The sequence below is a fragment of the Peromyscus eremicus genome, chromosome 3 (genome assembly GCF_949786415.1).
Source record: "Peromyscus eremicus chromosome 3, PerEre_H2_v1, whole genome shotgun sequence".
In the NCBI taxonomy this organism is placed as follows: domain Eukaryota; kingdom Metazoa; phylum Chordata; class Mammalia; order Rodentia; family Cricetidae; genus Peromyscus; species Peromyscus eremicus.
Window position 1 is genome coordinate 126,692,665 of NC_081418.1, and position 21,490 is coordinate 126,714,154.

General features: G+C 45.7%; 1 protein-coding gene across 4 annotated transcripts in view; it reads left to right on the forward strand.

The window, feature by feature from the left end:
* Pparg (peroxisome proliferator activated receptor gamma) overlaps nucleotides 1-13,168 on the forward strand; it is a 130,582-nt gene extending 117,414 nt beyond the window's left edge. For all 4 annotated transcript variants that reach the window (XM_059258404.1, XM_059258405.1, XM_059258403.1 and 1 more), the window contains one exon: nucleotides 12,726-13,168. In XM_059258404.1, the coding sequence (XP_059114387.1) occupies nucleotides 12,726-12,973 (248 nt within the window). In that variant the 3' untranslated portion in view covers nucleotides 12,974-13,168. The remainder of the gene's footprint in view (nucleotides 1-12,725) is intronic.
* The last annotated feature ends 8,322 nt before the right edge of the window (nucleotides 13,169-21,490 follow it).

A 21,490-nucleotide genomic window follows, 5' to 3' on the forward strand; every position in this document is an offset into this window, starting at 1 on the left:
CTGAAGGCCAGAACCTGAAGCCAGGGGAGCACTTCCTTGTAATCCCAGCAAATAACAGCTTCCGTTGCACCCTCTAGTCTTACTGCTGGGGAAGGTGGCATTGAGAGTAATAAAACTGAGTCCAGCAAGGAGATGTTTGCAACTGGCGCCATAGAGCCATGCCAACCTTGCTAGCAAGCTTTCAAGCCCTGCCCCATGGCCAATGCCAAGTGTGAAGATCAGGAAATCTGGCAAACTCCAGGATACTCCACTGGACACTTTGCCCCCTTGAGTGTGTGCTGTGTGGTAAAGAAAAGCCTGGGAGGGTCCAGCTGGAACTCTCCAACAGGAAAAAGCTCTTGCTAATTCAGAACAGCTTGGAATCCATTTCAATTCATCCTAAACTTTTAAGATATGAGGGAGGAAATTCACTGGATTATACAATGTATTTTTCAAGGCAAATTGCCACTGCTGTCTGAGTGACAGAGAAACTGCAACTATCCCTACAGCAGCAATGGACGGTGAGTCATCAACCTCCTCACTTACCCTCCAGAGACTGGCTTGTGCCAACCACCTATGGAGTGTCCCCTGCTCTTTCCAGCAGACCCAGCAATGTCCCTTCTTCAGAGCACTTCTGGACGGCTGTTCTTGGAGTGACTGACTGTTGAGTGGGTAAAAGGAGGTTATGTTCCCATAGTTATACATTTGTCCATGAAAGAAGACTTGATACTATTTGTCAATTTGACTTTGTTCTGTCAAGTCAATAGCTTGAGGCCCCATGGCTTCATCATGGACCGTGACTGGTGGATACACTTTTTAATTTATTGGACTTAAAGCAGAATCAAAGCACATCACCTGGAATAAGTTGACAGATGCTTATAATAAGTAAAATGGCAACAGTGACCCCCATTTGTTAAATACCCCAGAGAGCCAGAACATGTGCTGTCTTCCTAGTCTTTGATCTGTCTTTGCTAGAGCTGTATGTGGCCTATACCCCAGTTTACAGATGGAGAAAATGGAGCTTCAGAGAGATCAAAGTCACTTGCCTCTAGTCACAGAGCTACTAATTGATAAGGCCAAGTTCAGATCCATTAGTATAGCCAGGCTAGTGCCAGGGATGTAGCTCAGTGACAGAGTCCACACTGAGCATGTGCAGAACTGGATTCAATCCCCAACACTGCAATCATCCTCCTCCTTATCATGCACTTCCCTGTGAAATTCTGTTGCCTTTAGAGTAATTAAGATGAAGAAGGATCTTAGCTGCCTTGATCTTAGAGTTCTTTAGAAGCTATCAAAATAACTATTTCCATGCTGTCTATAAGTATTTATAATTAAGAATGTTCATGTGCGGGCAGTGGTGGTGCATGCCTTTAATCCAGCACTTGGGAGGCAGAAGCAGGTGGATTTCTGTGAGTTTGAAGCCAGCCTAGTTTACAAAGTGAGTTCCAGGACAGAGAAACTCTGTCTCAAAAAAAAAAAAAATGTTCATACATTGTTACTAATATTCAATGCCCTTCTTAAGAGACGATTTTAATTAACTAGCAAGCACTTTACTCACTGAGCCGTCTTCCTAAACCCCTTGCCTGGCTTTGAAAAGTGCTGGGGAAAGGCCTAGGGCTGGTGATAAGCTGAAGGCTGGTGCTATAGTTCTTCTCTGTCATATAGTAAGAACCTGGACACGATAGTTTGCAAAGCTTCCCACAAAAGTAGACGGTATACTTCAAATGGCTAAGTAAATACGTTTCCACTTAACCAGACACCATCATATACCGGGTCAGAAGAGAGATAAATGGTTACTGAGAAAGTTGTAAGAGCAGGCTGGGGAGATTGTTGAGTCAGTGAAGTGCTCGCCATGCAGGCATGAGGAGTTGAGGTCAGGTCTCCAGCACCCATGTCAAGAGCCTTCTGCTGTGGCATATGAGTGTGCAGTCAGCACTGGAGACGCAGAGGCAAGAAGATCTCTGTGCCTTGCTGGCCAGCCATACTAGCTGAATCAGAGGCTCCACATTCAGTGAGAAACCCTTCCTTTCTCAAAAGTAAGGTGGAGAGAGAGGAAGACACCTAGTGTCAACCTCTGACCTTCTTATCCACATGTGCAGGCAGGTGGGGTGAAACACAAACACATGTGCACTCACATGTATCTTCATTTCTCTGCTCTAGAGAAGCAGCGGACCAGATGGACACTTGCTCTGTGCAGTTCACGCAGATAGACACGCACTCAGGGGAGTTGCAGAGCACTTCATTCAGTAGCTCAGACCCCAGTGCCCCACTGCAGATCACTTGGGGGCAGAAGGAGCACCAGGTTTGGGAGTATCCCTCTACTGCTGTGCCTCAGTTACCCTTCAGACCTTGGGTATATGTGTCATGTCATGCTTCCATTTTTCTCAGAATGATTTCTGTAAGTTACAGTGGATAGTATAGCACATTTCTCTGGAAAAAAAAAAAAAAAAAGGCTGTGTGTGTCTAATTGGAGCCCTACAGTAGTCACACTCTTGTCTCTACTCAGCGTAAGGACCTTTATATCCTCTTCAGTTTGTGAGCATCTCACATAGTAGTTAAGTGAAAAGGAGACAAAATCTAAACTACTTGAAACTTAGAAATTAAAAATAAGTATAAATAGCCAAAGACCAACTTTTTGTGCTTGGTAGCCTTAGGGATTGAACCTATGCCCTGGTGCATGCTGAGCACAGGCTTTCCCATTGAGCTACAGCCTCAGCATTATGCCAGCTTCCTACTTCTTCTATGCCAGCTAAATACTTAACTTCCTTCCCCATTGAGAAAGCTGTTTCTCCAACTGTTTTTCAGATATTGAAAATAAACAAGGACATCTAATTTCTCTTGAGCTGGACAGCCAGTGTTGTCATGTCTCCTGTTCCCCATCAGGCGATGGCCCTGTCACAGAGTAATAGCTGGTTTATTAAGGACTAACATAGCTAATGGGCTTTACCTACACTGTGTATGAAGCAGCCTTGTGTGTGTGAGATTGGCAGAATGGCTTTGAATAATGACTCAATTTGAGTTATCTAGAAATGTCCCATTAGTTCTCTGTTTTCATAACCTCATGCACTTGGTATGATAGGGGTGGGGTATATTTATGAGTTTGCAACTGGCACCCAAGTACTAAAAACCAGAGAACTGGGGGCAGGGATCGAGTAATGGGAGAAATCATGAAACACCTTAGAGTCACCTCGTAGATAGAGGTGTATGTGAGAATATATGTGCAGGCTCTTGTTTGTAGAGTATAGAAGACTCCTTATCTGTAACTGCTCCAGAAACAAAGCTTCCTCCTCCACCCAGGCTGGGTAAGCTGCCATCATCTTGGGACTGAGCAAATAGTGGTGTTTGAGCAGACGTAGGATTGAAAGTTGAACTGCTGAGTCATTCCTGTCCACACTGGCAGTCTTGGAAGAGGCTCCTTAGCCAGTCATGGGTGGCTTTTCAGAGCACTTTATCATTTTGGACTCTCAAAATGTGTATTTAAACTCTGGGTGACCCCAGGCAGCCTTCCAGATAGGCATCATTCAGCAGCAAGTGGGGAAGACTGAACCCAGATCATCCTCTGGTCACCTAACAGGGAGGCTAGACACAGCTGCCTGAGGTGCCCTGTGGTCCAAAAGCAACTTCTCATCTGGTGCAGCAGCTGTGGACGGGTCAGGGAGAAAGCTCCAGAAGCACACAGGAGAGTCTGAGAGCCCCACTCCCTCACTTCCCAGATGTGTGGTTGCAGCAATTATTTACCTCCCTGGGCCTTAACTTCCTTATCAGCTCCCCAAGCAAGTGAAATAGCATTATATGAAGCTTCTGGCATTGTGCCTGGGACACTGTTATGCACACAGTGAATGCTAATTTCCCCTTTCTCCTGTGTGATATCATTGAAGTAGCTCCACTCCATCCTGCCAGTCAAATGGCTTGAAATTCCACCAACCGTCCTTAAAATCCCTTCCTACAATATAAATACCCCTAGGGAGCTCTCAGCTAATCCCTTTATCAGCTATCACTTTAAGGGGATTAGTTGAAGATTGAGAACAAAACCCAAAGGGAAAGAGATACAGAGAAGGAGGAGGAGCCAAAGAAGGAGGATCAAAAACCCCTAGGGGCCTCTACAGAGGCAGGGGAAGCTAGAACTGTGGAGTCCCCCTCCCCAGAACTCCTTTGACTTAGGTGTTTAGAAAGTTCTTTTAAAAAAGAAAGGAAGGAAAGAAGAGAGGGAGAGAGGGAGGGAGGGAGGGAGGGAAGGAGAGAAGGAAGGAGGGAAGGAGGGAAGGAAGAAAAAGAGAGGGAGAGAGAGAGGGAGAGAAAAGAAAGAAAGAAAGAAAGAAAGAAAGAAAGAAAGAAAGAAAGAAAGAAAGAAAGAAAGAAGGAAGGAAGGAAGGAAGAAGATGGGGAGGGTGCAGGAGCGGGGAATTTGAAGTTGACAAGGCTACTGTCTCTGCTTTGCTGTCATGGGTCTAAAGTTGAAGAGGTGCTCTTAGTCTCCCTGTTCTCAACCCTTCCTCCTTCGTCTCCTTTCCTCCCAGAGCAAGGCCAAGCCACCAGGTACATTGAGGGCAGCAGCGTGTCTGGCTGGAGGGGGACTCAGAAGAGGACATTCTCCTATTTCCTTCTACTAAACCTTCTCTCTCTACCTAGTATCCCGACCCCAGCCAGCCATCAATCCTGATGGAATTATCTGAAACAGAAAGAACAGAACTGTAGTGGCCTCCTTCAGCTTAAGTGGCAAACCACAGTAGATTGCCTCGTGGTCTGATAAAAAAGGAGAGGAGCCGAGCACATGGCTGAACCTGGGGTGACTAGTACAGCAGAGCTAGAAGGATCACAAGGACTTCCCAAGGCCAAGAGAGAATTCATAAGACCCATTTCCATCCTCAGAGACCTTGAAATAGACCCAAACCCAGGCTCTATTCCCTGAGGGACCCTGTCTAGAGGGACAGACTAGCTTTGACCAAGCGGAGAGAAAGTGTCACTGGCCTTGCCCCTAATGTATTCTTGTTCAGGAGCTGGCTCTGTGGAGACAGAGACTGAGGAGTGTTGATGTGAAGTTGCTGCTTAATGGGCAGATAGTAGAAAATATTGACTAGGCTTGATTTCATTGTGGTTTTCCCCTTCCATCATCCTGCTAAATCGTGTTGTTATCCAATAGAGAGAGAGCATTGATTAATGTGAAATCATTGCTTGAACAGGGAAGTGTAAGAATGTCTCAGTGCGTCACCAACATGTGCCACAGCAGGCAGATGATATCTATCTGTGAAGCATTTGCAAGGCTTCTGTTTTACTGCATCCTGGCTATTCTGATAGAAGCAGTAAACCACCCCATGCCTCAAATCATCCATTGGTCAGACCTCTCGTTAATTTAGGTTGACTCTGCTAACATGCCTAATAAATCCTCAGCAAGGTACAGTCCAGGATTGGAAAGAAGAAAACATCTGGAACAGGGAAGGTGAGGGAAAGCTGAAAAGAAGGGCGTAATTAAGGGAAGAAGAGCAGGAAAGAGAGGACCCAGGAAACCAAGGGCCTGGCAGAAGTGAGAGACAAGCAAGGAAGTAACAGCTGAGGGAAAGTTCCAAAGCCTGCTGTGTGCCCTGAGAACACTGTGACTTAGTTTACCATTCCAGCTCTGCTCGAAACCATTATTTACTTTCCTGGTGAGCTGAGGAGAGCTCAGGTGGTGGAGTAGCTGCCTTCTGTGCATGAAGACAGGAATTCCATTCCAAGAGCCCAGGTGGGTTTGTTCATTTTGTTTATTGGCCGACTGTGAGGCTGGAGAGATGGCTCAGTGGTTAAGAGCACTGGCTGTTGTTCTTTCAAAGGACTAGAGTTAGTTTCCCAGCACCCACATCAGGTGACTCACAATTCACAACTACCTATAACTCCAGTCCCAAGGGACTCAACACCCTCTTCTGGCTTCCTCAAACACCCACACATACATGGCATATACTTGCCATGCACACATACACATAAATAACATAAATATATTTAAAAGCCAGATATGGTGACCTGTACTTGTCATCCCAATACTGGGAAATCGGGGACAGATGATCGCTGGAGCTCTACATGGCAAACCCAGTAAGAGGCCTTGTTTCAAAACAAAAGAAAAAAGTCGACGGCACCCGTAGAATGATGCCTGAGATTTTCTCTGACCTCCATGTGCACATGTGCACACACTCACACACATATGAACAAAACTATTTTTGCAGTGCTATGGATTGAATTCAAGTGTGCTAGGCAAGCACTCCACTACATCCCTAGCCCCTTATTTATTTATTATACAGGTTCTTGGTGTGTTGCCCAGGCTGGCCTCAAATTTCTAAGCTTAAGCAATTCTCCTTCCTCAGCCTCTCAGTATCTTGACTACAGGTGTGTTCCACTGAGCCAGCTTCCTTTTTTTAAAACAGGAAGACTGAAGTATGAAGAGGTTCATAAATCTGCCAAAGTCAAAGCCTCTCAGTAAACTACTGCTCACTGAGGGCTACACATTCAAACAACAAGAGCCCTGAACCTGATCCATCCCAGGTCAAGTACATGAGACACATATATATTGTGTTTAATCTCCCCAGTTCATTTTAATATGTCACCCAAATTGAGGATCCCTGTACTAGATCTAACTCCCCTGTAGAATATGTCTTTCTACAGAAAGGATAGTGGGAAGAAATGGCCACAGGCCGTGTGATAGCTTACTTTGCTCTATTCACAGTCTATCTAATGTTCACTATGATTCTGAAGTATAGATCAGAAAAGCACCCTAGAATCCTTAGTATCATTTCTACAAGGAATACATATCTGGACCACTGTGGCTGTTTTGCTCTATGCCTATTCTGGAACTGTCTTGCATACGTGTTTTCAACTATGAGAGAGAATTTGCCCAAGTCCCAGACATGTCTGTATTGGAAATTATTTTCTTGTACTCCCAAATTTCCATTCTTACCAAGAGCACCTCAAAACCTTCCATTTCCCAGCTGTTGATGTACCACCCCACCCTTACTGACCTGACCCCACCATGTAGCAAAGGTTTGAACAAACACAGACAGTAACAACTTCTAGCATTCTTACCCCTGTAACTCAGTGTGGCCTTATGAGAGGTCTTCAACATAAACCATCCCCAGAAAGATCTGCTAAGTGGTCCAAAAGCACACGGAAACTTAAGTGGAAGGGAGATAACACTCAGGTTTTCAGGTTCCAGGTCCAGGTCCCTTTAGAACCCATCTTGGAGCTTACGGTATAATCCAGTAAAGGAAATGATGGCGCAAGTTGGAAATGAAGTTAAGTTGCAGAGTGCTGAGTCTCAGATAGCCTTTTCTCCTCCTCAGTATTCACCTCACACTTGAACTAAAGTCCTTTATGGTTATGAGCCAATAGATAGCTTGCTTCACAAACTGAGATCTCCCCTTAAAGGACCTAAGTACAGTCCGTTTCAAACCAACCCAGCATAAAATGAACAAGGAAGGTGGGAAAGGCTCAGACAGCATCTCCCAGAGACCAGACTGAAGGTCTGGTCTATGTTCTCCTGCCCATCCTTCAAGAAACCTGATCTGGAGCCTGCTGCTGTGGGGCCTAACTGAGCCTCCTGAGAAAACCTGTGAAGGGGAATGCAGCTCAGGTGGGTGGGTGGGTCCTAGCAGGACCAAACATTGAGTCCGATTCAGATAAGCCCTATACTCAAGGCAGAATCAGATCTGGATAAGATGGAAGCTTTGTACATTTGCCCAAATTAGTTACTCTCTAATCAATCCCAGGACTGTGTGAATGAAGACCGGAAAGGTTCTTTCCCAACTCTCTGCAGCCCAGGGAGTAAGGATGTAATAATTGACTCCAGCCTCCTGGAGTGTGTGAGTCAACAGGGCTTCCCCAAAGGGCCTTCTGGGTAGCCCTAGCCAACAGAGAGCCATTGACCCTGAGCCTACTCCAGACCCGCCTCTCACCTCAGCAAGGTGCAAGAACCTCAGATAGCCCTTCAGGAAATGTTGCAGCAGGCCCTGAGCTCCAGGGAATAGACAGAAGGGAAAGGATGGGATGAGTCTGTGGGCTAGTCTATGGTACAGTCTCAACTTAGTGAGGGGAGGAAGGTGGAAAGAGAAACACAGGGAAGAGAGCAGAGGAGGTCTCAAAGCCCATGAAGAGCAGAAGCAGAGGAGCAATTGATATTCCTTTTGCCCTTGACCTAAGACCAAAAGAGGCTAGCTTTTGTTTTGGTTTTGTTTTTAAATAAGCCAGTTCTAAGTTTAATATGTGAGCTTATGAATACACTTTTTTAATTCAATTTTTATTTCCCTAGTTGAATTATGTGAATTTGTACTAGAGGGAATTATAGATAAGAACGCATCTTAGAACTTTTGAATTAGGGATTTAGAGATCATTGATAGAGTGTACAGAGGAGGGAACTGAGCCCAACAAATTTAATCAGTCGGACCCAAGGTCATGGAGCTGATGAAAGACGAAACAGGAAAATGTGGCCCTTTCTACTCTGTGGCCTCCTTCCCCAAACTGTGTGTTCCCTTGACAGAGGCTTGTGCAGGGGACGGCCAGGGTGATCAGTAGATGATCTAACTTGTCACTGGAGAAAATATATTTAATCTGTGGCCACAGCATCTTAGCCCTTCAGCCAAACATCATCCATCACATCATAAAGAGTAACTTGCCAAAGAAGAGTTGGAAAATCCAAACCAGATCCTTCCCCACTCCTGGAACGGCCGGTCACATTTCACTCCCCGAGCCAGGTTCCAGCCCATCCTTTGCACACTAGGGTCTTATTGTTTGTTAGAGACCCTGTGTTCATTCATCTGATCTCTTCAGCAGCTTTGTCCTCACTGGTGCTGCTCAAAAAGGAGGAGGAAGGAGAGAGGGCCCAGGAGCAGAGGCTCCAGAGCAGGCCATGTGGGCCCAGGATGCTCCACTCAACTGTGCACATTCACACGGCCTCAGGCTTTCAAAACCCCAGATATTGTTGGGGGGTCAGCAGTCATTACCCTAAAGCCCCAATTCAGAGTTCAGCTTTTCTTGAAGCCTCAGTGGTTTCTTAAGTTTTGAAATGTTTATTATTTCTTTTTAGTGGATGTGAACATCCACACACACACATGCAAGCCACGATACACATGTGGAGGTCAGAGGACAGCTCTGTGGAGTCCATCCTCCTTTTTCTCATGGTTCTAGGGATCAAATTTAGGTCATCAGGGCCACACAACAGCAAGAGCTTTACCTGCTGAGCCGCCTCAATGGCCCAAGTGATTTCACTATGGTGTCACAACTGAGAATCCACACTTTCAGGGGAGGACTCTCTAGGCCAGGACTAAACCATTTGTCATTCTCAGAGTCTGAGACTTTTCACTGTTGTTATTTCTCCCATGGTCCCACATTTAATGCTGGAATTTCAAAGGAACCTGTACTTAGTCCAGTTGATGGGAATGTTAGAGAAGAAACAAAGTCAAACCAAAGACGTTTCCTTCTACAATGAAAAAGAAGTAAAATTGAGGGAACGTTCTCAAAGTCCCACCCTGAGACCACACTGTTCTCCTGAGCCTTGCCGCCGTGGAGTAAAGGTCATGAGAGTTTATTAGATATGGCAAAACAAAGCACCATTCATGGCAGACGTCTTTACCATGTGGTGATTCTGCCTTCAGGGTTGCTCGCCAACTAGAATTATACTCTTCTATCTGGGACTTTTGGCCAGAACAACCACTTGCTCATTAACTCGGCCAGCTGAGGGCTTACTGGGCATCCATCCACTGGTGGCTCAGGGACATGAGGACACTGCTACTTCCTGGGCACAGCAGGAAAGAGAGTGCCGTGCTGACAACACAAGGGAAGGACTTTAAGTGTGTATATAGTGTTTGGATCAGATGTGTGCAATCCTGGGGAAATAGAGCCATTCGGTAAGCCTACCTCAAATGTAGAGATTGGAGTGGTCCTAAGGTGCTCTAGGGCCCAGAGCACAAAGGTGAGGACAAGAGAAGAGGGGTGAGGAGAAGGAATTCCATCACACTGGTGCTCCATTTGAAGGAGCAACTGCATCCACTGTGAAGTGAAGGGGCTTCAGGCAGAAGGCACTGAGTCTCTATAGAGAGTCTGATGGGTCTGGATGTTTGAGGAATTTGGAATAGTGTGATTGGAGCAGAAGGATAACTAGAGAAACTGAGGCGGAGGCATAGGGACAGCAGCCGATGAGAAGGATATAAAGATGTGAGTAAACTTACGGTGAAGGAAGAAGAGCTGCAGTATTTAACAGAGAGAGCAGCCTGCAGGGCTAAACTGAAATCAATGGAAGATGCTGGGGTGTGTCCTAAATGTTGTAGATGAAGCCTTCTTCAGTAGGTCTTAAGGAGAAAACTCTTATATTCTAACAAATGCAGTAAACCTAAAATACAGGAACCAAAACCAAAACCCTTTATTCAGAAATTTTAAAGCAGCAGGTGTAGTGAACACACCTTTGATTCCAGCACCCAAGAAGCAGAGGAAGGCAGATCTCTTGTGTGTTTGAGACCAGCATAGTTTACATAGTGAGTTCCAGACTAGCCAGAACCACATAAAGAGACCCCAACTCTAAAAGAGAAGCGGGGGATGAAAATTTAAAACACACTTCTGTGTAGTTCTTGAATTAAACAATGAAGCCAACATTCTAAGATAGGCTGTTTGAAAAGAACAATGAGAGCCTGTTCCCGAAGCCTGTGGGATGAAACCAAAGTGCCACTGGGAGGAAAATGTAGAGTCTTAATGAGTTCACTAGAGATCGAGAAATCCCATAAGTAAAAGACTACAACACTCAAATCAAGAAATCAAGAAAGGAGAAAAAAGGAAAAATGAACAAACTTATTTTTAAAATGGAATTAAACATTGAAACAAACATATGATTTAAAGTTGATTAATAAAACTAAAGGCTACATTTTAATGAAAACATAAGGAGGACTGTATAAACAGCTCTGTGGTTTAGAGCACCAGCTGCTCTTGCAGAGGACCCAGATTCAGTTCCCAGCACCAACCAGTGGTTCACAACCGTTGGGATCTGATGCCTTCTTCTGACATCCAAAGACAGCAGGCATGCATGTGGTGTGCATACATAATGCAGACAAAACACACAGATATCTTTAAATTTTTAAACAAAAAATAGGTAAGTCCTTTACAAGTAAGATTTTTAAAATGAAAAAACACACAAAGAGCATTCAGCTAAGGAGCATAAAAACAGTAAATTCCATTAGTTCACAAAACAGAAAAAGGAAATAGGACAGGGACTAGTTGGGAAGAAGAAGGGCTTCGCAGGAGTGGGAATGGGACGGTGAAGGGTAATGGGGGAGAATATGGTCAAAGTACATTCTATACATGTATGGAAATGTCATGATCAAACCCACTCACTATTATGCATATTAATTTAGTCTAAAAGAAACTTTAACAGTATATAATAAAAATAGATTCCAGATTATAAAAGAGTATTATATACAACTCCATTCTAAAAGAATTTACTTGTTTTACTTTATACATTGTAGAAAGCCAGTTAATGAAGGATTTGTCACTAGGGCCAGAAGGCTCTTCAAACAAATTCCAAGAAACCACAAAGGAGCAGGTCAAAACTGAAGGAAAACAGAACTCTACTCCTAAGGCTGGTTCACAGTTATGACCTGAACAATGGATGGTTCGGATGATAAAACTCCAGCCATATCGCCCACAGTTATTACTTACAAAGCCCCGAATAAGATCCTAACAGATGAGTGCAAGGACATAAGGAAGTCTATTAATGTAATCCATTATACTAGGTGAAGATAAAATCATCTCTCTTCAGATAGCATGTCTCTTCAGATAGAAAAATTTAAAAGCCTTCAATAAAATTTAACCAACATTCCTGACTAAAACAAATTGAAAACTTTAAAATTCTTGGAAAATCAGAAGTAAAACATATTCACCATAATCTACAGCAAATGTCACACTTGTGGCAAGGCATTAGCAGCATTTGCTTTTGTGTTAGGTAAGCCAGCACGAGGGTGTCCTGCCGAGTACTGCACTCCTGTAGCTGCAGACTGGGAGGCTGAGCCAGGAGGGCTGAGAGAGCCCAGGAGTTTGGGGCCTGCCTAGGCAATACAGTGAGACCTCCCCTCAAAACAAAATGGAAAGATAGAAAGAAAACAAAGAAAAAGAAATCTTAAGAATTGATGAAAAACACCTGCAATCTCATCCCTCCGAAGAAATGTCAGCTACACTGTAGGGAGGGGAATATCCCTGCAAAGTGAAGCACTGTTTTATCTTACTGTCTTATCTTGCTGGAAACGTGATGTACGATGCTACACACACACACACACACACACACACACACACAAAAAAAAAAAAAAAAAAAAAAAAAACCAGCAAGGCTTACACTTGAAAGCTTTTTTTGAAGCTGTTATGAGAATGTAGGTAGAAGCTATAAAAAGTTTCATCCAGGAGGAGCAAAGGTGGAAATGTGGTTTCTGAGACGAGAAACTTGTTGGCAGAAGAGGTGTTGGGTTGAGGACAGAATGCTCCTGATGGTGTCACATCACACAGTTAGTCCTTGATTCCACCCTCTGGCCTTGCCCGTGAGCAGCAGAGCTTCATCCTCACCATTATTAAGAAATGAGGCAGAGACGGGATGGGCGGTGGGGCTTGGCTCTGTAGTAGAGCATGTGCCTAACAGCTTGAGAACTAGGTTTCATCTCTAGCTTGGAGAGGGAGTTGCCTAAAGCTGCCCAGGCCTTCGAGCCAGCCCAGAGAATGTGTGACGGAGCTTCCTTTCGTCATTTCATTTCTCCTAGACCGCCCAGGCTTGCTGAACGTGAAGCCCATTGAGGACATCCAAGATAACCTGCTTCAGGCCCTGGAGCTCCAGCTCAAGCTGAACCACCCGGAGTCCTCACAGCTGTTCGCCAAGGTGCTCCAGAAGATGACAGACCTCAGGCAGATCGTCACAGAGCATGTGCAGCTCCTGCATGTGATCAAGAAGACGGAGACGGACATGAGCCTTCACCCCCTGCTCCAGGAGATCTACAAGGATCTATATTAGCAGAGAAGTCCCACCCGCTGACCTGTTCCTTCTTTCAATTGCACTATTATTTTGAGGGAAAAATCTGACACCTAAGAAATTTACTGTGAAAAAGCATTTTAAAAACAAAAGGTTTTAGAACATGATCTATTTTATGCATATTGTTTATAAAGATACATTTACAATTTACTTTTAATATTAAAAATTACCACATTATGTAATTGTTTATAGTATTTAACGATTGAACGTATGTCTCCTATTGCATTGGGGGCAGATTTCTCCATTTTTTCTTTCCTCCTTTCTTCCTTGGTCATTCTTTGACATGTGTGTGCTCACATTTGTGTTTATGTGTGTGCATGTGCATGGAGGCCCAGAGACAGCTTCAGGGAACATTCTCAGGGGCATCATCTACCTACTTTGAAAGAGGGTCTTTCTTTGGCCTGAAGCCATCAAATAAGAATAGACTAGCTGGTCATTGAGACCTGAGGAGCCTCCTGCTTCCACCTCCCCAGCACTACCCCATCTAGCATTTTTATGTGGATTGGGGGAGGGGTGTTGAACTCAGGTCCTCATCACCAGCAACCTGTTTAACATGTTGCCATCCCTCCATTGCCCTGGGGTCTGGTTCCAGGTACCAAACCCCATGGGTGTTCAAGATTTTATAAGATGGCATGTTTGCAAATAAACTACGCACACTCACCCCTGTCATTTAAACCATCTCTAGATACTTACAATACCTACTATAGTGGAAATGTTGTACGCTGTAATGCAGCGGTGTTTGGAAAATAATGACAAGAATGGGAAGAGTCACAAAACTCAATAATTCACAAAAATGCCCCCCAAATATTTGGCCCGTGGATGTAAAACACACAGGTTTGTAAGTCTGACTGCACTGTCTACTAATGGGACACCAATGTGTCATCTCAACACTGTTAGAAGCTTCAGAGAACACAAATATTTTAAGAGTTAGCATTATGGGTCTGGGGGTGTATCTCTGTCAGTAGAGTGCTTACCTAGCAAACAGATAGCTCTGGGGTTGATCCTTGCCACGCGGGTTGGGGGGATCACGTTAGAAGCAACCTGTAATTCTAGCATTCAGGAAATGGAGGTAGTAGGATCAGGAGTGCAAGGTTATCTTTCAACATGGCCTATATATCAAGTTCAAGGCCAGCCTAAGATACATGAGACCCTGTCTTAAAATCAAAGGGAGGGAATGGCTGGAGAGATGACTCAGTGGTTAAGAGTACTGGCTGCCCCATTCACTTCCCAGCACCCACATCAGGTCATTCACAACCACCTATAACTTCCAGCTCCAGGCTATCTGAAACTTTCTTTGGGCATCCACACATACATGGCATATACGTACCCATAAATAAAATAGTTTTTAATTTTTAAAAAATGAAGGGGCAGATGCCTCAGCAAGTAAAAGTGCTGGTCCTGTAAGCCTGGCCACCTGCTTTCCAGCCGTGGAGCACATATAAAAAGTCATTGGTAGCATGCATCTTTAATCCCAACACTGCTGGGGTGAGATGGGGCCAGAGACAAGAGAATGTCCTAGAAGCTCTCAGGCCAGTTAGCTGGAATATTCATAGCAGTAGAAACAAGAAAGTCCCTGCTTCAAAAGGGGACAAGTCAAGAATCAGCTCACAAAAGTTGTCTTCTGACCTCTACACACAAATAAAAAGTAGATAAATATTTTTAAGACTTTAAAGAGTTGAAGTCTGCCAAAATGAGCCTACCATTGAGCTGAGAAGAAAAACATGACTCTTTCTTAAAACATTAAAATGCAGGTAATTAATTACGTGCCAGATGAATGGTCAGGGCACTTAGTCACGTGCTAGGGAATGGTCTGCAGGAAAGTGAAGATTCATGAAGTCTGAAAACTCAGAGTGGAACCTGTGGACTTGGAGGCAGGCCTCAAGGACAGTGTTGAATTGGGAATCTGCAAGAAAGACAACAAGACATTACAGGAAAGCAAACTAGCAGGAACTACAGGGCAGAAGAGGGAGGGCCTTGCTGCCACCTGGCCCTAGTCATAGTCAGCAGGGATGCTGTGGCTCTTCCCGTGAGCCTCCTGATGGCCATTTGCTCAGAAATCCCTTACTCTACTGCACTCAAGGACTCATGATCCATCATGTTTACAACAAATGCCAGCAAGCAGACTACAGATTGTTCCCTACAGTAGAGGCTTCTGGGTCAGTTAAAGCCATCAGATTCACATTGACTCTTTTAAGCATGCCCTGTGACTGAATGACCATGAGGCCTCTACTCTCCAGGATGACTCTTCCCATGCCCTAACTTATCCCCTCATTTACCTTAACATATGGTGTCTCTACCCAGGAGGCTACAACTTTATAGAGTTGGGGACTGTCAAGCCAAAACATCAAGAAAGATCTTTCCATCCTCTTCTTGGAAAGAAGTGCATCTCCAAAGAGTGAGATTATGAAAGTGAGTCTTGACTCCAGCCCTAAAAATATACAATCCCTAAGCCCCTCAGAAAGACAGCCTCAGAGTCCAAACCTTTAAAATGACAGATAGAGCTAAGCCGCATTGGAAGCAGAGCCAAGGCAGGGTCTGAGTGACATCCAAACATTTGGAAGGGGGGTGACAAATTCACTCGGCCATATGGCGGTTTCTTTGTGCCTTGATGCAGTGCATCCGGGGATTTTGAAACATCCAGATGACTGGCGGGTGTCTTCACAATGTTGGCGCCACATTGGGAGTTTATCGGGGAGATGGTAAGAGAAAATGTGCAAGCCACAGGCAAGGTGGGGCTCTCAGAGGGACCTGGGAGGAGATCCCTTGTTTACAAGGTTCTCAAACAAAAAGCCTTTCAGCTCTCTGCCTGATCTCGGTTCCCACCAGCGCTCCACAGTCCAGCCAAGCCCTTTCCACATTTTCAAGCTCTGTTGCCAATGGAGTGGGGAGAGGGATGCTCTCAACTCTTTGGCACTGATGCTTAGCGTTAAATAGCTTTTAAATCCTGGCAGCTTTCAAATTCCCATCTCTCGAATTTTTCCCTGTGGCTTGGATGATCATTTGCTAAATATTTTACAACACATTATATTCATCTCTAAAGCTCCTGCTCCCCCCACCACCACCACCCCAGCATGATTCACAAGTTAATCAACACATGCATCATCGGTTATTCATAGCACTTTCTCTAGGCACAAACATACTTAGGGATGCCTGTTAATAAAAATAGGAAGAAAAGTAACTATGGTCAAGAGTCAAGCCCTTGTCTCTCACCTCCTCTGACCATGGCCCAGCATCCTCTGACATCGTTCTGCTAGGAGTGGGACACCGGGACAGCAGGGTCCTCACGGAACCAGAGTCCCACAGCCTTTTCTCCAGCCCTGGGAAACCTGAGCTGACCTGAGTTTCCGGGCGGTTGCTGTTGTTCTGTTTCTTTGGCTTCTGTGTTTAAATCCAAGTGAGGAGCAAGGAAGCAAGAAAAGTGTGTGTGTGTGTGTGTGTGTGTGTGTGTGTGTGTGTGTGTGTATGTGTGTGTGTGTGTGTGTGTCTCAGAGGTAGAGCATGTGCTTAGCCTGGGTGAGGTCCCCCATTCTAGCCAATGTGTCCCTGTACAGCGGTGTTAGCTGGTGTCACACTGCAGATTCCCAGTTGCGGATCTGAAGTCAGAAACCAGAGGGATGGCCACAAAAGAAGGCAGCAGCCACTGCAGTCCAGTGACTTTTCTCAACCACCAAGGAGCAAGTTCTTGCCATGAGTGGGCTCTGACTTGTGTGATGTCTACTACAACTGAGATGCTGAAGGAAGGAAGCAGGGTTGACAGAGGCTGGGTACGTGTTGCAGGGGCAGGGGGATGTCGGAATAAGGACTGGGATGGGGCTCTTTATTCCCAATCCTGAGGGCAAGAATCATAGTTCATTTCCACCATGACATCACAGTGCTATCATGAGGTCAGAGCTGAAGAATCTGACCTTCACTAGATAGACACTTCCCCTGTTTTCCTCCTTCCTCACTCCGTCTTGGTTCTCAGCTCGGCTCCTGGGCATCTCTGTGTGTGTCATTATCCTATGATCTGCAAGTTCCCATTCCTCATCCATGACTGATGGCACACTTGTATGCACACACACACCACACACACACACACATGCACACACACAGAGTAAATAAAAAGTTTTTAAAAGTATATTAAGAAGCAGCTGCCTAGTCGGGAGGCTGGCACAGGAAAATTGCTTAAACCTGGAAATTTGAAGGCAGCCTGGGCAACAAAGCAAGACTATGCATCAAAAACAAATAAACGTGGACTGGGAGATGATTTAGTGAGTACACTGCTTGTTGTACAATCATGAAGACCTTAGTTCATATCACCAGTGTCCGTGTAGAAGCTTTATGCTGGAAAGCACGGACAGGAGGACCACTTATCCCAAGGACGTAGGAGCCAACCAGCCTAGCCAAACAGCCAGCTCCATGTTGATGAGGCCATGCCTCTAAATAAATAATAAATACATAAATACATAAATAAGATAGAGGAACTTCTGGCCTTCAGAAATGCACACACATGCTTCAACACACATACGTACATCAATAAATAAAGCCAGGCATAGTGGCACAGCTGTAATCCCAGCACTTGGGAATGGGATAATAGGCAGGATAATTAGGAATCCAAAGCTAGTCCCAGCTATTTAGGGTGTTCAAGGACAATCTAGGCTACTTGAGACCCTGCCTCAAAAATATATAAATAAATAAGCAAATAAGCACACAAAATAACAGGGCCTCAGAGTTAAAAGATGGTCAGCCATTATCTAGTCCCATCCACAGTTCATACTTGGCAAAGTCTACCCAGGAATGAAGGTGAGGGAATAGGCCCTGCCCTCAAGAGGTCACAATCTGTGGACAAGTAGATAGAACCCAGAAGTGACAGCGAGTATGGAGTATGGTGGATACAAGAGTGTCCCAGCTCTCCAAGAGGGTCAGGGTGGAAAGTCAGAGGGGCCAAGCCTGTGTCAGACTGGGATGCAAATCCACTCCATGGTAAGGAGATCTCTTGGACTGTTTGGAGACCATGGGAATCCAGAGGAAGCTGCCAAGCAGCAGAGGGAGATGATCAAATTTGAAGTTTGGAAAGCAGGCTTCCCGAAAGTCAACGCTGCCCAAAGTATAAATTTCCTCTCCAAAGCTCCCTAGGATGGCCCAGCCCTGGATGGCTACCTGGAGGGATGAACCCCTTGGGGACTTTCAGCCCGTAGGCCTGGCCCTGCCCCTGGGTTCCCACATATTATGCTTATTCATGCACCCTGACCCTTTCTTTCTGACTCACTTTAACACTCTAGTACAGTGACAGTCTTCTGACCCACACAATGGCGTTCCCTCTCTAACTCACCATCCCCTCCCATTCCCAGGAGCCAAGGCCTCACATACCCCCAACCTACAAAGGCCTTCTGCAGCTCTGAGCTTCACCTGGTTCATGAACATCTCAAGGTCATTTCGATTCCTGTCTCATACCTACTTCAGCATCTGTTTTTCAGAAGGACCCTTTGGCTGAGAATTAGGGCTATGGTCACAGTTCGGTGGCCAAACACTTGCCTAGTGTGCACAAGGCCCTGGGTTCAGTCTCCTAGGTGTCAGCCGAGATTCACATATTCAAAGTGTTTGTTACACCCATACTCTTTCCAAATGCCAGCACTACCACCAGAGGGGCTGGTAGCTTAAGGAGAAGATCCCAAAATGAATAGAAACCTAAGCAAGCATGATGGACAGTGGAAAGAAGGGGAGAGATGGAAGAAGCTTCCTGGGCACAGGTAAGCTCAGAGATTGTTACATAAGGCTAGGGAGAGCCCGACATGTAATATGTCCAAATAACAGCCTCCTGGTGCAGACTTCAGAGTTATACTGACTGGGGTTAAAATTCCAGCTCTACCATGCTCCAGTCTAATGTCCAGGGGGATATGGCCAAGGTCTTAATCTCTTTAGGGCTAAATTGCCCTCCGATGTAAAATGAGGTAATAACTCCATCTCCAGGGTTATTGTGAGGATTAGATGTGATACTGACTGTAAAGTAATTCTCCGAGTTTCTTGGCACATCTCAGCCAGTCTTGCTTGCAGGAAGCATTATTGCTGCCATTTCTAACATGCCCTTCAAGAGCTGGGGTGCCGCTCAGAGACAGAGCCCTGCCTAGTGTGCAGGAGGCCTTGGATTTATCTCCAGCACCACAGACTGTCATTAACTTAATTTAATTTAAAAATAAAACATCCAAGAGCTAGAGAGATGGCTCGGCAGTTAAGAGCACATACTGCTCTTGGGAAGGACCTGAGTTTGGTTCCCAGCTCTCACAACCACATGTAACTGTAGCTTCAAATGATCTGATGCCCTCTTCTGGCCTCTGCAGGCACTGCACTCATATACACATACTACAACCACACACACACACACACACACACACACACACACACACACACACACACACACGAGAGAGAGAGAGAGAGAGAGAGAGAGAGAGAGAGAGAGAGAGAGAGAGAGAGAATGAGTAAGAGAAAGTATTTTTAAAATACCTGTATAAGCTAACACCCTGGGTCCATGGAGAAGGTTTTTCTATCTTAATGTCCTTGAGTCCAGAATATGCCACAAGATAAAAACAAGAATTTTGTTTTGTTTGTTTGTTTTTCAAGACAGGATTTCTCTGTGCAGGCTGGTCCTGGAACTCACTCCATAGACCAGGCTGGCCTTGAACTCAGAGATCCACCTGTCTCTGCCTCCCAAGTGCTGGGACTAAAAGCGTGCACCACCATTGCCTGGATGACATTTTTGTTTTTGTTTTTTTTTTTTTTTTGGTTTTTCGAGACAGGGTTTCTCTGTGTAGCTTTGCACCTTTCCTGGGACTCACTTGGTAGCCCAGGCTGGCCTCGAACTCACAGAGATCCGCCTGGCTCTGCCTCCCGAGTGCTGGGATTAAAGGCATGCGCCACCACCGCCCGGCCTGGATGACATTTTTAAGAGTAGGGTGAAAACATATTCAAAAGAGTTTGTCCCCGATCCACAAGTATTAGGAGGGGGGAAATATTTGAAAGACAACTGTTCTGTGTTCTGATTTAGAACAAATGCAAAGGATGAGGCTGAGGGAACGTTCTCTCCAAAAGTATCAGGGCTTTTCTCTGGCGACTTCTGCTCCTAATTTTAGATAAATATTACATAGTTTAAATTTCCAAAGGGGTTATAATGAATAAGAAAATTGCTAATTTGAGTCTGAAGGGAGTGGGTTGGGATATTTCCATCCCTCTGGAGTTTTGTAAGTATGTTCCAGGGCAAATGTTCCCAGGAGAATGTCATTTCTGGGATCTGTTTAGAGCCAAGCACTGGTCTCAGGAACAGCACAAGTTCCCTGCAAGAGTTGGAAAGTGGACCCCTAGGCCCATTTTCCACACACCTCAAAGCATGGAGGGTGGAGGCTCCAAGGTCGGACGGCAGGCCTGCCTCTTTAAGTATGAGGCTGTGGGCAAGTCCTCTCTGAGACCTGGGATCTGGCCTGGAGAAGTCCCTGAACATCCATTCATCATGAGTCAAGGATGGGCCTCTCTGTCCACCTGTCTATACTACTGGTACCCAGCTTGCATGTCTCCTGGAAGATCAAATAAAGGAACCAGGACCAAAACCTTATCACTACTGATTGCAGATAAGAGAGTTAGACTCCCAGGGAGTCCAGGGAGCTAGCCTAAAGGTTTACAAAAGAAAGGTGGAAGCCCACGCCATTCAGGTTATCTTTCTTAGTTGTGTTACTTGGGAAAGTGAAAGAGTATAGGTATGGGGAGGCAGGAAACAAGTACATTTGAATGCTGGCACAGCCATATACCTGCTGCAGCTACAAGGCATGGTGGTTCCTCTCTGGGCCTCAGTTTCTCCATCTGCACAGTTAGAAAGCTGTCTGTCTTCCAGCCCTAATATCCCAAGACCTCAGGCCTCCTGGGGAGGCAGGCCAGAGGACAGAACTCTGGCTGCCCATCAGAGGCCCACGTTCTTTGCTGCCTGAGCGCGTGTTCTCAGCTCAGAGCGACCCAGGCCTGGGCCAGGCCACAGCCAGTGCTCATTAAGGGGCTGGGGCTGCTCCAGCCTGAGCTGGCTCCCTCCAAGGGCAGGGGCGGGGACACCGGATGGCTGGTTGGTTCCCACCCGAAGCCAAGCTGCCGAGAGAAGGGCGTTGTGCTGACTCAGTTGCTGGCAGCTCGGCCTGGGGTCCCTGGCCACCCTGCTTGCCAGATGGGTCAGCGCCAGAAAGGCCTCGGAGGAGCCCGTGTTATGCCTCGGAGGAGCCCATGTTATCAACGATGCTGCCGTTGCTGCCACAGTGGTGGGCAACATGCCTTGGAAAAGCTGCACCGTGGCCAGGCCTCCCAGGGCTCCTGGGGCGGGACAGCTGCTGATGAAGGGGGACTTTTTTTAGGACCTGCCTCCTACCGGCAAGATGCTAGCCAAGACTGTCTCCTTGCTCTGTCCCCTGATGAGGGTGACTTCTCTCAAACACCACGCACACGCTTTGCTCATAAACTGCCTTCCACCTCCTCAGTCCTGGCTCAAGC